Genomic DNA, 17186 nt, shown 5'->3' on the forward strand with positions numbered 1-17186 from the left:
ATTACCTGGAGGTAGGAATTGCAGTTGGTTATTAGCTAATCGAAGATGACGTAAAGCTCGCAGACGACCAATTTCTGGGCAAATAATTTCTAAGGCATTGTCACTAAGATCCAAACACTGGAGTTTTACAAGGGACCCAATGGCTTCAAAGAGAAAAGAAGGGTAAAGGCAAAATCAAAATGTTATGCAACATCGTTAATGCCAGTACTCCAAGTTAAAATATTTCAATACTTAATATCACCATTTCAGTGGCTCATAAAATAAAAACATAGACCGAACCAAATTTTACGGAAGTGATAAGACTTCTAAATTGATATAAAATATAACTTAAAATAGAACATAAACAAAAATTTTAAAACATTGCAAAATATTGCTTGAATAAACAAATAATTCATGAAACAATATATAAGGTCTTTTTTAATCTAACCAAAATTCTTAACTGGTTTTACTGAATTTAGAACTTATTCTATTATTTACCCAAAAACAATATACATAATAATAATTTATTTAATCATTATAACCATTTTGGACTTACTTACTTACTCATAATTCTTAACTAGACTTATGAAGTACGGGGAAAAAAGCTTTGAAACAAATAAATTAAAGATACTTATAATTAAAATTCACTAAGACGCCAAACAAAATAGGTTTAAAAAGAGTATATATTCTACTATATAAAGGAAAGCTTAAACTATCGTGTCCCCTAACTAAAAACTGGAAATGCGCTTACCTTCTGGAACTACAACTATGTTATTTGAGTGTAGGTACCTGGGGGAAAAGACAGGAAAAAAAAAAAGCTGTTATCAGCCAGTACTTTTGCTACATAATCAGTTTGAAAAAGGCTCACTTTTCATATTAGAAATGTATCAAATATAAAAGGACCAAACTTTCACACCCTACCCTAAGTACATAACACAAAATATATGGTCATCATAGATAACTGATAATACTTTGAAATTAATATTTTTATGCTAGAATTGCAAATATTAAAACTATTCACCGATTGAGTTACTATTTTAAAATTAAAGAATGCACAATGGAAAAATTATGAGGTATTTTTGCAACCTCATAAAACAAATTACTAGTTTCTTCTTTTTAAATTATTCAGGTTTTCAGAAGTACAGTTATTGTGTAAAGAAAAGTCAACACCTACTGTGTAAAGGAAAACGCAACATTTAGTTTCTGAAGGACAACTTCACAAAATAATCAAACCAGAGATATTTCCAGCTGGCATGCTTACTGAGAACCAAAAATTCTGGAGAGATTAAATACTCATCATTTACAGTCTCTGTATAAATACTCAACTGTCAAGGTACAGGATTTATTTATTTCACAGCAAAAGGAATTTCATGAACAAGAATCAAATTCTTTTCTTAAAAAAAAAAGAAAAAAAACTCACCAGGGCTGACAAGTCCAGGCAAGCCTAAGCAAATATTAATAACACTTTCCCACTGAAGTATCTTTAGCACACTCTGGTGGAAATTTTATGAAATGAGAAGCAACCAACCATTCAGAGCAAACCAATAGTAACCACTGGAGATCATAGAATAATAATTTCTAAAACTAAATTTATGTCATTGCTTTTAAGACAAGAAACCAGATTTTGATAAACTATTTTCAAACCTATCATTTCACTTATTATCCCTCATAAATCTTCATAGTGTATTTTTAAATAGAATTTTGAAATTTTCTTCTACGTTTTTAAGTCTAACACCATATGTTAAAAATGCCAACGACAAAGAATAAGACAGATGGAAATTTAACGGATTTAAGATTATTCTATGGTGGATTAAATCAATCTAACACAATTTGAACAATTACATCATTCCCTGACATATTTTATTCCTTGCTTTGTGTATATGAAATGATTCCATATTTTAATATCAATGCTCTTTAAACATTAATTTTGGGAAGAAATAACTACTTTATCAGGTGTCTCTGTGCCAAAACACTAAATGTTAAAAAAAGAAACAGGCCCCAAATGGATTTACCTGCGCTAAGCCCATGTCACCAAGCCCAAACCGAGACTCCGGGTCTAACAGAAGTGCAATTCCAGCCTCTCCCAGGAATATAATCTTAACCAGTCAGTCTGGAATTTCCTGGTCAGCACTAGTGAGGTCATCTGCCTGACAGGCCACTGCCAATTCGAGCGGACGGTGATCTTGCCTGAAATAATCCATTCTTTGCTAAACACCTCCTTGTCCCATCCTCTTTCTGCCTTTAAAAGCCTTTCCTTTTCTACAGCTCTTCAGAGTCCTTTCTAAATATATGCTAGATTGGATGCTGCCTGATGCATGCATGCATTTTTGAATAAAGCCAATGTGAGCTTCAAATTTACTCAGCTGAAATTTTTTAACAACATAAGTAAGTGTGCACACACACGTGCAAACACACACACACACACACATTTGCATTTGTTACACAAAAGTCAGAATGCCTAGACACCAAAATAAAGAGCAAACTGATTTTTTAAATTCCACAAAATAGTTGCCTCAAGTTCTACCTATAAAAAAGGACCTTCAAATGTCCGTATGGAAATGCGCACTAAAGTATTATGCCTGAGATCAGAAAGTGTATTTTAACATATTAAATGTATCTATATGATGATGAAGAGGCAGTCTACAGTAGGACAGAATGTCCCCAACCTGCCTGCAGATTAGAACCAAGTGGTCTTCAAAATACCGGGGCCCAACACCATCCTGCACCAAGTGAAACATCGTCACAACTCGAGTTATTCCGATGTACCGCGATTAAGAACCACTACTGTTATAGAGAGTGTCAGAGAGCAGCCCCTGGAACCAGACTCCCTGCACCTTAATAGCCATGTGACCAAGGGGAAAATTCTGAACCTCTCACTCTCCTAATCTACAGAAGCAGATGGTAAAAGCACCAACTATAACATGGGGACATTGGAAGCATCAAAAGGGTCGACAAACGCGAAGCTCTCAGAACAGAGTTCAATGAATGCTGCTGTTATTGTTGCCATAGAATTATTGTCATCACAGGTCATTTGTAATCATAAGCTGAGCAATTTTAAGTCAGTTCTTTTTACTTCATTTTTGTAATTCTAGAGTAGTTGAAACGTTGGTGTTTCAGTGTAACTAGTTTTCATCATGTTGCCCTACCTCACGTAATGCAGGCATTCCCATTCATTGACGGTGGGGACGCAAGATGGTACCACCACTTAGGAAAACGGTTTGGCAGGGGTTTTTATAAAAAATATAGATATTAATAGTAATATGCTAATGTCAGTTTCTTAGTTTTGACAAATGTAACGTGGAAATGGAAGATGTTAACGATGGGAAAAACTGGTTAAGAGGTATATTGGAACTCTATGTACTACTACCTTTACAACTTTTCTGTACATGTAAAATTGTTCCAAAATAAAAAGGTTAAATTTTCCTGAAAAATTAAAGGAACAGGACTTTCACTTCCTGCCGTAACAGAGTAACAGGGACCAGATTTACCCAATTGCAATAAAAGCAACAAGAAAACTGGATGGAATACACTGGGGGTGCCAAAAAAAATATGTACAAGTGGACACTTTGGTCAATGTTGCTCAAGCAGCAGTTTGTGTAATCAGAAGTGTTTGGACACTGATGGAAACCACTCTGAGCACCTCTTGTAATTGCAGAAGTCACACGTGACTTGTATTCATCCTTTGTTATCTGTATATATTGAGCATTACAATTTTCATAGTTTTCCTTTCTTAAAATGTGTGTACATTTTTTTGGCAACCTGTGTATAAAACGACTATTTTCAAATACTGACACCACCAACCAGGATTACGTTCCCTGAAAGAAAGGAAACAAGTGAGGTGAGCCACACAGCTTTCTGCCTGGAGGCAGACTGTTGACGGCAGAGCAGGAATTGAAGTCTCACTGAGTTATGGAGACATATATCAGAGTCTAGGGAAGTTGTGGGGTACAGATCTGGAGGAGAGATTGCGACCAAAAAAATACCTCTAAAAGTTTAAATAAGGGATTGTTTGAGCTTAGCTGAATTCCAAAATGTAGGAAAAGGCAAATGAAAATCTCTCAGTTAAAGGATCCTTGGAGCTCATACAGGGCTAGAAAGTTCTGAGCAGCAGGTGTACCAAGCCCTTGATGATCAATGGGGCATCCAAGAGAGGTCCTACAAAGGCTGTGCCTTAGTAACAGGTATGAACCACCCCTAGAGGAAGAGGAGAGGCTACTCTCTCTAGACCTGTCCTAACAAGGTGGAAAGTCAAGTCATGAAAAGATCACACTAAATAGCAAATACCCACATGCTAGAACAAAGCACAACAAAAAGAAAGACAACAAAGTCTAGACACTCAAGAATGTAAAATTATAAGGTCCAACATCCAATCAAAAAGCATTAGATATGCCAAGAATCAGGAAAATGGGACCAATAACCAGGATAAAAACAAGTATACACAAACAGACCCGGTATGGCAGAGCTGATGGAATTCGCAAACGATGACATGAAAGCAGCTATGATAACTATATTCAGGCATTTAAAGGTAAAGACGAGCATTGTGAGAGAAAATGGTAAGGTGTAAAGAATGAAATAGAATTGCGACAGATCAACAATATAACCAATAGAGTGAAAAACTTTACCGGGTGGGATTCATAGCAGATTGGACACTGAAAAGAAAATGTTATTGACCCTAAGACAGAGAGATACAATTTGTCTGAACTGAAGCAGACAGAGATACTTAAAGTTGATACACTAAAATAATCAGCAAAAGAACTACAACAAATGAAGCATGGAAGATGCAGGAAGGAAGCTTTTGTTCTGTATTTTAAATCTTTTATACCGACTGTTTTTATCAGGTATCACATAGCAGTAACAATAACAGCAAGATGCCCCAATTATGTGGACTATCCAAAAGGATTCTGTGACAAAGACGCCCAGAAAAAAATGTACCTTTCATCATTCGTCTCCACTACCCTGAGATGAGATATTTAAAACACAAATTTAAATGGCAAAATACTTTTGGATTAATTAGAATCACAGGTCTACCTACATAAGCACTATGATCATGATAGCAAAAAATAATAAATACATTACAATCGTATTTCCTATTATTTCAAATACCTTAAAATTATTTTCATTCATGTTTTTAGAAAAAGTTTGAATAAACACACTCACAGTTCCACAAGGTTTGGAAGCTTCTGAGCAAGGTTTTCTGGCTGAAAATTAAAAACTCAGAATTAAATTTTATTTTTGAAAAATGCATAAACATCTCTAAATAGCTTAAACATAAAGTACTATCTTCTCGTACATTTTGAGAAAATGTGAAAAATTAATAAGTGAGCAGGTCTGGATTTATGCTTAGGTACATAGACCATACTATAATTTAAACTTAGGAGTTTGAACACTTGAAATCAATGTCCACTGGAGAAACCGGAAACCTTGTATTCCATAGTCATGGAAGAAATAAAAATGTTCTTACCAGATACAGACAGAGGGACTAACGCCATGCGATGCCAGAGCCAGAGATTGGAGTGACACAGTTGCAAAGCCAAAAAATACACTGACGGCCCCCAGGTGGTAAGAAAAAGGACAGATTCTCCCTCAGAGCCCTGAGAAGGAACCAGGCCCTGCCCACACCCTGAATTGGAACTCTGGCCTCCAAAACTGGAAGAGAAAACACTTCTGTTGTTTTAAGCCACTCAGCCTGCCTTTTGTTATAGCAGCCCTAGGAAACTAATACCACATTCCCAGGCTGAGCTCTTCAGAGGAAAGTAAGGGAAATCCTCAGGGGCCAGAAAGCAAGACCTAACTGAGCTTAGAAGAAATACAGCAGTGGTGGTCCAAGGCAGGGTCAGACTGGGCCACAAGTGCCAGGTCCTGGTTTGGGGTAGGCGTGGGGTCTGGCAGGGACAGGAAACAGGCCGCTGAGAGGGGAGAAAGGGAGCTGGGTCTAAGTTCCTCACACAGTTAGGCCCTGGAAAGACTACCTCTTCCATGAAAAGAATCCCAGAAAAATTCCACTGAGCGATTGGGAGCAGGCTTCTCTCTGCTGGAGACGCTAAAAAAGGGGCAAGGGCTCCGGTAAATAACTGAAGCGGTTCCGATTTACAGGAACACAGAGATATGAGTTAAGACTGAAGGAGCACACTGAGTCAGGAGTAATTTAAAAAAAAAAAAAAGTCTGCATTCAAACATAGGATAAGTGAGGTATCAACAACAAAGAATCGGGAATGGTGGGGATTTTTTCTGTTTTTGTTTGTTTGTTTGTTTGTTTGGTTTTTTTGGTAAGAAATTAGGTCTGACCTGAGTCCTAAGAGACAAATATGAATTATCAGAGGTTGCCTTGAGCTAGGAGGATAGTTCTGGTTAGTTTTCTAGGCACAAGAAGCAACAAATGAAAAGGAGAGAGAAGAGAAGGGAAGGGAAGGGAAGGGAAGGGAAGGGAAGAGGAAACATGCAAGGGGTGGGGGAGGGAGGGAAAAGTGTAGGTATGTTTGGGAAATTGCAAATACAATCTATTCTGCTGTAACCCCCTAACAGGACTCCTAAAGAAACATTTTATTTTTTAAAATCCTGTTATAAAAAACAATCCTGTCAATAGAAAAGCAAAAGAGTTAGGGACTAGAAAGTTTTAGGTTTGTAACAGTAATTTTTCATACAGAAACTTAGTAGCAGTGACTGTCATTAGGAAAAGGACTAGGGTTGCTCTTCGCCATCTACTTTTGTGTCATTTGAATTTTTAACAATGAGCATGCATGTCTTTTAAGAAAATCAAATTGAAAAAATGTGGTACACACAGTATAAATTGCTACATAAGCGAGTAATCAATCATATTGTATGCAGTTCGGGTTCTAAACACACAATAAGAGAAATGCCATTAGTTTGGTATGGCTGGGCCATCGTGTGTGAAGGTGTATCATGATTCTGCAGAGTGGCAAGGAAGAGATCAAAAAGGGCTTACATTTTATACTAAGGAAAAACATTTCTTTTAAAATCCTGAACACAATGGAAATCCACTAGTTTATTTTAAACAAGGAAACAACATTAATTTCATACTGGGATACTGGTATAGCCAAATACTTAGCACAGCAAATCAGGCCACTTACATACAGACGTCCTGGCCCTTTTCTAACCAAATAGCACTGAATGAAAACTGTTAGGAAGTCAATTAAGCATGTATTGAGAACCCACTTTTGATAAAACTTTGTTTTCAAATGCTGAAAGCTGTGATTCCTTCCCCCCCCCATGTTTCGATATCAGTATATGCAATGAATTCCTTCATGACAAGTCTTTCCTCAGAAGTGACTCTTGGGTCTGTCCAAATCCCCAAAATGTTTCTTTTAGTATCATTATTGTCCCTAGTGAGAAGAATATACACTTCCATTTATGAGTATACAAACTAAGTATCCTAAAAAACTAGAGAACTGGGGTTGGGGGAGAGGCTTAAAAATCACTGTTCCTCTAAAAAAGGAAAGACTTGTCCGGAAAAGAAACAATGTCAGACATCTAGCGTTTTCTGCTACAATGTCAGTATCATACCTGCTAACTTACAGGACCTGTGGTCATTCTTTCCAGCTGCCTAGCTGGCTCCAGCACACAGCATTCTAATCTTTCCATGACAAGCTCATTGGGTTTTCTTTTTCTTTTCTTTTCTTTTTTTTTTTTTTTTTGAGTCATATAGCTACATACACAAGTAAGCGTTGAATAATGTTCCTGCTGCCAACAGTGTGTCACTATGTTTTTATTAACAAGTAAGTACACTGGGTTTTTATTTTAAAATAAGCACAATGACCATGGAAAATTGCAGTTCATTAGAATACTAGGATTAAAAAAAACAAAACCACTTAATTAGTTTCTGCCCCAAAAACTGGTACATAAGCAGCCTGTTGCCGAGGCTGACACCTGCTGGTGTTCTATAATATTCTCTGCTTTCTACTAGCACGTTTTAATAATGTAGCTAAATAGGAGGGGGAAAATGATACATTTTATGTTTCCATAGTTTATGGAAAGTAAGTGAGAGTCTAGACAACTATACATTAAAGTCAAAATTTTGGTTATTCTGTGGCTAACTGAACTGTAATGCTGATTTGTGGAGGCACACAAACTAGTTTATCTTGACCCATAGGATTTAGAGTCTATTAAGTTTTAAATGTTTTAAAATTTTAAAATCCTGATAAAAGCAATCATCTTAAAGTACCTCTCAAAACTATTACTATTGTTTCTTTTTTCCCCCCACAATTTTGACACATAAAAATTTTAATAATCTGTACCAACTTCCTTGAGTATAATTTCCTACTAAGCTATTAATACTACTTGAAAATTGTTTTCGAAATTAAGCCAAAGTTCTCTACATTAAATCTCACATTATCACTTAGCTAACCAACTTTTCGTCACAAATAATGTAAAACTCAACTTCAGCTAGCACAGGTAGTGTAAAATTTACCTCAGATTTTGAATCATTGATGCTTTGCCATATCCTATTAAGAAAAACATCCAACCCCCGTAAATGGGAATGCTTTAAAATTGTTTATCCTGGAACAAATACTTTAAACAGGTTGCAAGCGTGTTCCGTGATGTTTTGTGGTAGGCGCTGTGCACCCCCTACCTTTTTCTCTCCTCTGGGTCCCTGGTATAGCTGCACCCCTCTCTTCCAGCGTGGGGCCTGGTTAAGTGACCTGCTTTTGTCAGTGAAATTGTGTCAAAGTGAAAGTCTTAGAGAGCTCGAGTGCAAAAGGGCCACTGTGGCCTCCAGAGGGCGGATGCTTTGTCAGCCTTCCTCCCTGAATGGGGACGCCAAGAACCAGAGTCCCCAAGCGATATGCCATAGTAGTACACTGTGAACAAGAAATAACTGTGCTGCTAGAAACCAGTAGGATTCAGGGTTCAGCAAAACCTGTTCCATCCAGACTTCTAACAACACACTTCAAAGAAGTCATAAATGAAATGCATCTTAGTTCCTGTAGCAGTTATAAAAGTAGAATGAAGTTGGACCTCTACTGCCCACCATATACAAATATTAACTAAAAATGGATCAACAATTTAAGTATAAGTTAAAACCATAAAACTCATAGAAGAAAACACGGGTAAATCTTTATGAATGTGGATTTGGCAAAGTATTCATAGATAAGACACAAAAAGCGCGAGCAATAATAGAAAAAATAGATAAATTGGGCTTCAATAAAATTAATAAAAGTTTATGCGTCCAAGTACATCATCAAAAAGTGAATTGTAAGACAGCGAAGCTGCAAGCGTCCCTCAGATTAGGGAAAAGCAAGACGCCCCCTCGTTGGAATTCAAAAGGAACCAACCAAACAAAAACAAAACTTAATTTGCTCTCCCTATGTCTTGCCACACTTGATTGCACGATATGCTCTTTTACCATCTCCTTCACTTAATGCTTTTCCCTTCAAGGTGTTCCCATGCTCATTTGATCCAGATCCTGCTCTTGCCAATTCCAGTGGGGGTGGAAGGCATCGCTGTGTGACAGACAGCAACCCTTTTCACCCTCAACCCCCGCCACCAGCCACAAAGACCGACCGATGTCAATACAGCATAAACACAAGGCATCACCATGACTGTAAATCGACAAACTCAGACCCACTGATTAATCAAATTTGAGGGCTGGATCAGATCTTAGTGGTACTGTAGTCCAACAATTTATTTTTAATTGTAAAAATAATATTTATTAAAAAGAACATCAACCAAACTTAAGGGTAGACCCTTCCACTTTCACTATAAAAAAAAACTTATAACTTAAGTTTTTTGGTTTCTTCCAGGTCCCATCCACATTCTTGTGCCCTCTCCCCATCCACAGCTAAAATCACCAGTAAGTGTGATGTACACCTTTTTTGTAAGCCTTAGTTTTTTCATCTATAAAGCATGGATCATAATACTGCCTACCTCATAGGAGTAAGTGTATTGAAGATTAAGCAAATTAATACACGTAAATTGCTTTAAACAGCGCTGGCACTTAGGAAAGACTCAAACGATGTCAGTTGCTATCAGATTTTAACCAACCTCACACCAAGGTTTTTATAATTTTTCACCAGGTACAATGCTGTGATGAACACCCTTGCTTGCTTGACTGTTTTTTCTGTTGGGTAAATTCTTGCAAGTAAATGTGCTCACTCAAACACATCCTTACATAAAATTTTGCCAGATATGGTCCAACCACCACCGCAAACATCGAGTCCATTTCCTCTCCCTCCGATCACATGTGAGAGTATCTTCTCATCGTCTTGAACTTCGTTCATTAATCATCTTCAGGACAGGTATTAATCTTTTCCAATCTGTCTATAGGTAAAGAGGATCAATGGTCTTTTACCACTTCTGTCGGAAGTTAAATGTCTTTTTGGGTTTGACTGCCTGCGTTCTTTTATGACCTGCCTGTTTGTATTGGATGCGGAAGGTCAGGAAGGTCTTGTCCTGGGCCAATAGGAAAGAAAAGACATCTGTGCCTCGGCCCCACCCCAATTCAGGAAAGTCACTCACAGACCTCTTCGTCCTCCAGTCTCAGTAGGACATTATTTTTAAATTTAAGTTCTCGCTTATTGTATAGATTAATTATTTAACCAGGGTCCATCTGTTCTTTTTGCTTAGCCATAAGCCAAACTCCCCCCTTTCATTGAAGTCCAGATGCCTCTTTCTTGTCCCTTAATATGTATAAGTAAAATGCACAACTGGCGAGAGCTCCATCCGTATTGGGGTCCATCACTCTTTCATGCCCCCAGGAAGGCCTCCTGCCTACTGCGCTAAGAGAAGCCGCTGCAGATCTAGTCATTGATTTTGCTTCCAGGCTGAGACTTCTTTCCCCCTCCAAGTCTTTCGTGGCCTTTTGTTTTGAAAACGAAGAAACTGGGGTGGAGAGGGTTGTAGCACATAGAACCTGGGTCTCTTACCTGCTAGGACTAGGTTTGGCCATCAGACAATGAAATGCCCCCTTGCTGGGACTGCAGCCCTCCAATGCTTGCTCCGCTGACTCCCTCCCATGATGAGCTAGTGCTGCTTCCAACCCAGAATCCCTCTCTAGCTCTTACAAAGTCTCCAGCTATGCTGGGGTCGTTGGGGGGCCGGGGCGGGGCGGGGACTGGGGTAGGCTCTACCTCCGCTTCCTCCATCCTGCCCTCTCACATCCTGCCATCCTCTGAAACTTCTCCGTGACAAACGACTCCCTCCAAAACTGCATTTACCACCCCCCAGGTGGCTTCAAGCCTGCCCAGCATGCAATTCTTCAACATCACTGGGCCTTTCTCACCTCTCTCGTCTTTCTAGTCAATCACACCTCCTTTCCCGCTTTGCCTCCAGTCCAGCTCCGATTCCACGGGCCGTCCTTTTCATCACTCTTGCCAAGTTCCTACATCTCCTTGGTCCTTCTGGGTGTGTATCCAGCTGGCAACAACTGACTGCGACAGTCCACCTTCTTCATACCTCAGACTGCTGAGTATGGCAGCAGAAAACCCCCGACAAGCCTAGCCAGCAACTGCTCGCTGAGTAATGCCAATGGTTCTGCGAGCCTTCCCCTAGCCGGACTCCCACGGGACTCTTCGCAATAGTTTCAAACCTGCGTCGTCCACTCATCTTCACTCCCCAACCTGATGGTCTTGCCTGGTCAAGGCATCACACAAGAACCCTCTGAAATGCCGTTCTCCACACGTGCCCTCCTCTGCCCCACCCCAATGTGCAGCTTTCTTTGCACCTAACCTCCGTTTGTCTTCTTCCAAGGAGGAAAGGATACTATTTCCAAGGTCAGTCCCTCCACATGTACTCTGGAACCCATCCTCTCCTTTCCTAGGACTCTGGACTTTTCATTACTCCCTTTTTCTGTATCTTCACCTCCACTCTAATGGAGAGTTCCCGTCAGCATTTATGGAGGCGCAAATCTTTCCTCTTAGAAAAGAGAGGAGAGGGAAAGAGGAAAGGAAAGAGAAGAAAAAGAAAATCTCTTTTGTTGTCAAGACCCCTCTAGCGCTGCCCTCCTTCCATATCATAACCAAACCTGAAGACCCACCTACCTCGTTGTCTATTGTTTTCACCTCCTTCTCACCCATGAACCCGCTCAAACGTGGGTTCTACTTCCAGGGATCTCTGCCCTCCTAACATGTCACCATCACCTTCTCACTCAAGTCCTCGTCGTATTTGGCGTCTAAGCACCAATCACTTCTGAAAACTCTTCCTCTGGCCTCCATAACATCAAACTCTTGCTTTTCCTTCTGCCTCTGACAGCGGCGCCTCCTCTTCTGATACCCAATTTCTAAACGCAGCAATTGAAGTTTAAATGAGCTCCTTTCCCCATTCCTAAGCAATTTCATTCTTGCCCTTGGCCTCTACTGCCATCGACATGTCACAAATCCCTACGTTAATGTATGCACATCTACTTTTACTCTCCCCAAGCTGCCCACCTCTGATGCTCCCAGCTCTGGAAACCAGTTGTTCATATAACAGGCTGTGCTCCGTAACATGTGTCATGTGAATGAATGATGACCAAATCAACGAACGGGGAAAACAGCCAGTGGCCAATCTGATTCCAGGGATACTGGCTCCAGGTACTCAAATGATGTCATCAGAAAGCCTTCTCTTTTTTCCGGCCAGATCTGCTCCCCTCTGAGCTTGCTTCACTCTCAGGTAGCAGCCAGCATGGCCAGCAGCAGCTTCAGGTTGTTGTTAAAAAGAGGGGAAATGTGTGGAGAGAGTATATAATTACGTACATACCAGCAAAGGAGTGACAGGACACAACCAAACTAGTAACACTGGTTACTCCACAGGACAGAAGTGGATGCAGAGAGAGACCACTACTTTCCATCTATTCCTCCGTGTTGTTTCATAGGACAGCACATATGATTTTTGTATTTGATGCATAAAAAATGTATTCTTTCAAGTATATGATAAGAGGCTTTTCCTGTGTTTTAGTTCTAAATATGAGCACTCCCCAATTTCTGAACATTTGACACGCAACCACCCTACAAACAGAAACCACTGCACTGAGTGACTGGAAGAGAAAGGGGAGACGGGCAAAAATTCTGCATGAAGGACCCCTTCTCTTCTCACCAAGAGGCTTCATACAGTGAGGGCGGGGAAGGAAAGAAGGGAATGTTAAAGAGAGGGCATTTAGCACAATGAAACAATGTCCATATGAAATAATAAAACAATGAGAAAATGGAAATGATTGGCAGATTCCCAAGCTTCTTTAAACTTTTTTTTTTTAAAGGCCAATTAACCCATCATGTGTTTGAGATACTCTGTTTCCTTTTTTTTTTTTTTTTTTCAGTCAAATGCCACCCACTAAATCTCCTCTATGAACTATAGTTTATCAGTAACACCAGTAGATGTTGTAAAAAGCCTTAAGTCACTAGCTTGGAGCACTCTGGGATAAGTACTGTTTCATCTGTTGCCCAAAACTGTGCAGTAAGCTGCTTTATATCCCACAGAGAATACAATGAATGCTGCTATTCCCACGCACCCCAACATCTGTACAGCACCGTACAGGTTCCAAAGCTCTTGATATACATACATAAGTCAAATGTTCCACCTAAGAGAAAGCATTAAAATAAAATATATACACCTACCATTATAAATATATGCTACAGTTTAATCTTTGATGAATAAAAAGGTGGCAGAGCATGAACTTGAAATGCATGCTTAAGAGCCATTATGAATATCAGTGAAAATTGTTTCGTAGATACCTAAATATTTTGATAAATAGAAAAGCTCAGAAACTGCCGCAAAACCCAAAGTTGTTATTTTTACAAGCAAAGGTCAATTTCTTTGAACAACATCTTCCCCCGTGGACTTGACTGATGGTTAAGAAGTCATCCACTCACAACTTTTTCTTTGCACATCAGTAACCAACACGGGAAAATCTGGGCTCTAATCCTTGACAAATGAGTTCTTACATGACTTCTTCTCCAAAGGGGGAAAAATCACGAAAGAAATATGGTTTCACATCATGCAATGATGATTTTGCAAAAAGGATTCATATAATTATATGTAGATTATCAAAGTCTGACAGCTGAAAAATCTAATTTTCAAACTCGAACCAGGCACTCAAAATAACATACATGCCAAACACCAAAAAACGAAAGCTGTATATCCATTTACTTCCAGAAACAGCAAAGATAAACAAATTTTACAATATTTTCTGCCCATTATAGGTATTTTACATAGGCTAATAAAACTTTTTTAGGAAAGCACTCCACGCATATGAAGCCATTAAGATATACTTTCAGATATTGAGGAAAGTTCAGTATAGACAAGGGAATGACGAATGGGTCAATTCACGAAGAAATAAGACATCGTAAATTATCGAAAATGAATAAGAACTAGAATTCAAGTATAAGATCCAAATGAGGTTAACTGATAACCAGAAAGGGACACATAAAGCAAATACATTTAAAACAGAGACCAAATTTCTCAATAAATAGTGGGAATAAAAAGTTTGATTGGAACATTCCCTTGAAAAAAATTGTAAATCTTTTTTTAATCTTATATGAAATAAAATTTAGGTTATAATGCTAACTATGTGATTATTCTTAGAACATAAAAAGAGTGAGTCAAATGTTGCTTTTGTGGCAAAATTTTCTCCAACAAATTGGATGGTAGCCAATTCAAAATCATTTGATTTTCACAGTGCAAACATAAAAAAGATTTTTTGCTTTTTCAAAACACTCAAAGACTATATCAAGCTTCCCAAATGCCTGTCTTAATATTTTAATCTTCAAATTCTCTTTTTAAAGTCCTTCTTGTTGGTCTTTCTCTTATTTTTTACCATTGGGTATTGGAACATCCAAAAATCATCTAGGAAACTCAACACATAAAGAAGACACAGGCCCAGACGCATAGGATAAGTGAAGAGGGCTTTTTGAATGGGGACTAATTTTGGAAGTGGCACATTAGTGAATACTTTGCTTTCCTATGCAGCTCCTCCTGTAACAACATAAACTGTAGGAATAATGAATTCTCAGCTAATGACAACCCCCTGTATGTGTATTGACGTTACCTGTTTATATAACGAGAGAAAATATACATCTTGGTCTGAGTATCTTAAAATATATAAGCTATATCTTGGTCAAGACCACATTATAAATGATTTTTTTAAATGCAATACAATACCGTACCAAGGTTGTAAGGGAGTTTCTTTTCATATAAAGTCTCTCCAAGTGCTGTAGTCCCTCATCTTTCAGTAACTCCAATGGGAAATGGTGCAGATTCCTATAATTTAAGAACAAATTCTTGTGCTTTTCCAGCCTTGCCACAGAGATCGTCTTACAAAGTTCGGAAGCCATGGCTGAACATATCCCATCAGGCACGCCACAGCACTACATCTTGTCAAAACTGGTCCATCTCTACAGAGGAAAAAAAATTGAATAATTATAATACTGCTTACTAGCATTGCCAAATAAATGAGGAAGCATACAGAGCTGTTTGCAGACACTGAAAAAGAGCTATACATCTAATCTTTACATTTTTCTTTCATAACAACTAAAGTTGTCACACCTATTTAGAAGGAGATAAAAATGAATAACTACTTAATAAAAATACACTCCCTATTTAGGCAATAGTCACTACTCAGAAGAAACAGTCCTAATTGAAAAATAGTTCTTGAACTTGAGATCTGAATCTCTGTTTAAGAGAACAGAGACCAAAGAATGTGCAACCAAAGAAAGAACTTAAAAGTCAGATACAGCAAACCCATTTCCTTCCTGAACTACCTCATTTTGTAGCTTAAGGTATTTCAAAAATATTTAATTATGTATATAAAACATATCTACATCATTTACAATGTCATTTTTTCACTTCTCACTATCGAAATATTGTCCTATATACTAATTTTTTCTTTCTTTAATCTCTTTTTTCTTTTCTTACTTTCTTCTTACCTTTGCAGATTATCAGAAGTAACAAAGAAACAGGTCTGGGAAACAGTTTTACTTTATTATTTCAATGAAAGAAAAAAATACTGCCTAAGAAATAAGAACTCTGTATTCAATCTCTCTGGGCCTCAGTTGACTCATATATAAAATGGAGACAGAAATTTATTGGTAAAAGCCAAAACCCAGAACAGATTAAATTCTCTTCTACCTCCAAATCTGACAAGGACAGGAAGAGAAATAACATTTGCCATCTTATCAACTACGCACAGGGCAGAAACAAACTTCACAATCATTTCACACTAGAAGAAACAAACTCAGAGCTTCAATAATTTGTCCAAAGTCGAACAGCTCATAAGGGATAATGAAAGCAAGGATTTTTTTTTCCCTTGGATGGTGGGGTGTCCAGTGTATTTCAAAGCCTGGGTTCTTTACATACACAGATTCACAGACTTCCACAGGATACTGAGAAAATACTAAAAGTAAAAAGAAGTTGAGCTTGATTCAAAGAGCCTACTTACTCTCTGTTTTCATGGACACTCTTTTCTAAACTTTCTCATGGAAAGTATCTTTCAAAGAATTTATTTTTCTTAAGAAAAACTATTTCTACTTGGAATTAGCACCAAGTTAGTGCAAAATGTAGTACCATGACTTTCAATAAGCATAGTTTTGTAACTTTTTGGTTATTTGCTATTATTTCTGAATTCTAAATCCTAGCTAATAAGAGCAATTACCACTGTATACAAAGGGGCAGAAAATATGGAATATTCAGTAACATCCCAATACAACATGAGAATCCAGTATTTCCCCATATTTAGTCTACCTGCTCACCTATTTTTGTGAGACATTATGTGACTTTGAGCAAGAAACTCAAATCTTTTTACATCTTAATTCTCTCAGCTGCAAAGCAAGAGGAACCTCCAACTTAACACATGTAAAAGTTACCTTTTTCCTCCCACATCCTCCCCAGGTTTTCCCATTTCAGAAAGTGGCTCGCCACCCACCTCCCCACCCAGCTGCTCAAGCTGGAAGGCTAGAAGTCATGAATGATTCCATCTGCTCATTCACCTGCCACCTCCAACTCATCACCAGGCCAGTGGTTTCCATCTCCAAAACATACCTCAAATCTATCCACAGTTCTCCATCAGCCTAAACCAAAAGCTAGGCATCTCCTACCTGGCTATCTGGATTAACACTGGTCTCCCTGTGTCTACTCTAGCCACTTTCTGGTCCTTTAATTACTTAGCAGTGAGCCTTTTAAAATGTAAATCCAATTATATTTTCCTCTCTGTAAGGTAAACTGGCTTTCTAGTGCTCACCCATTCTACTAAATAAACCCTTCAAAAGATTTTTTAGAAAATCAAC

General features: G+C 38.3%; 1 protein-coding gene across 3 annotated transcripts in view; it reads right to left on the reverse strand.

Annotated features, from left to right (window-relative positions):
• The window catches only part of LRRC28 (leucine rich repeat containing 28), an 80012-nt gene that overhangs the window by 60447 nt on the left and 2379 nt on the right, over positions 1-17186 (reverse strand). For 2 of the 3 annotated variants that reach the window (XM_019726661.2, XM_019726654.2), the window contains exons 2-5: positions 15072-15299; positions 5137-5177; positions 731-768; positions 6-143 (exon numbers count right to left, since the gene is read on the reverse strand). In XM_019726661.2, the coding sequence (XP_019582220.1) occupies positions 6-143; positions 731-768; positions 5137-5177; positions 15072-15239 (385 nt within the window). In that variant the 5' untranslated portion in view covers positions 15240-15299. The remainder of the gene's footprint in view (positions 1-5; positions 144-730; positions 769-5136; positions 5178-15071; positions 15300-17186) is intronic. The other variant, XM_019726660.2, reaches the window with a different exon arrangement.

The sequence above is a fragment of the Rhinolophus sinicus genome, linkage group LG13, assembly GCF_036562045.2.
Source record: "Rhinolophus sinicus isolate RSC01 linkage group LG13, ASM3656204v1, whole genome shotgun sequence".
In the NCBI taxonomy this organism is placed as follows: Eukaryota; Metazoa; Chordata; class Mammalia; order Chiroptera; family Rhinolophidae; genus Rhinolophus; species Rhinolophus sinicus.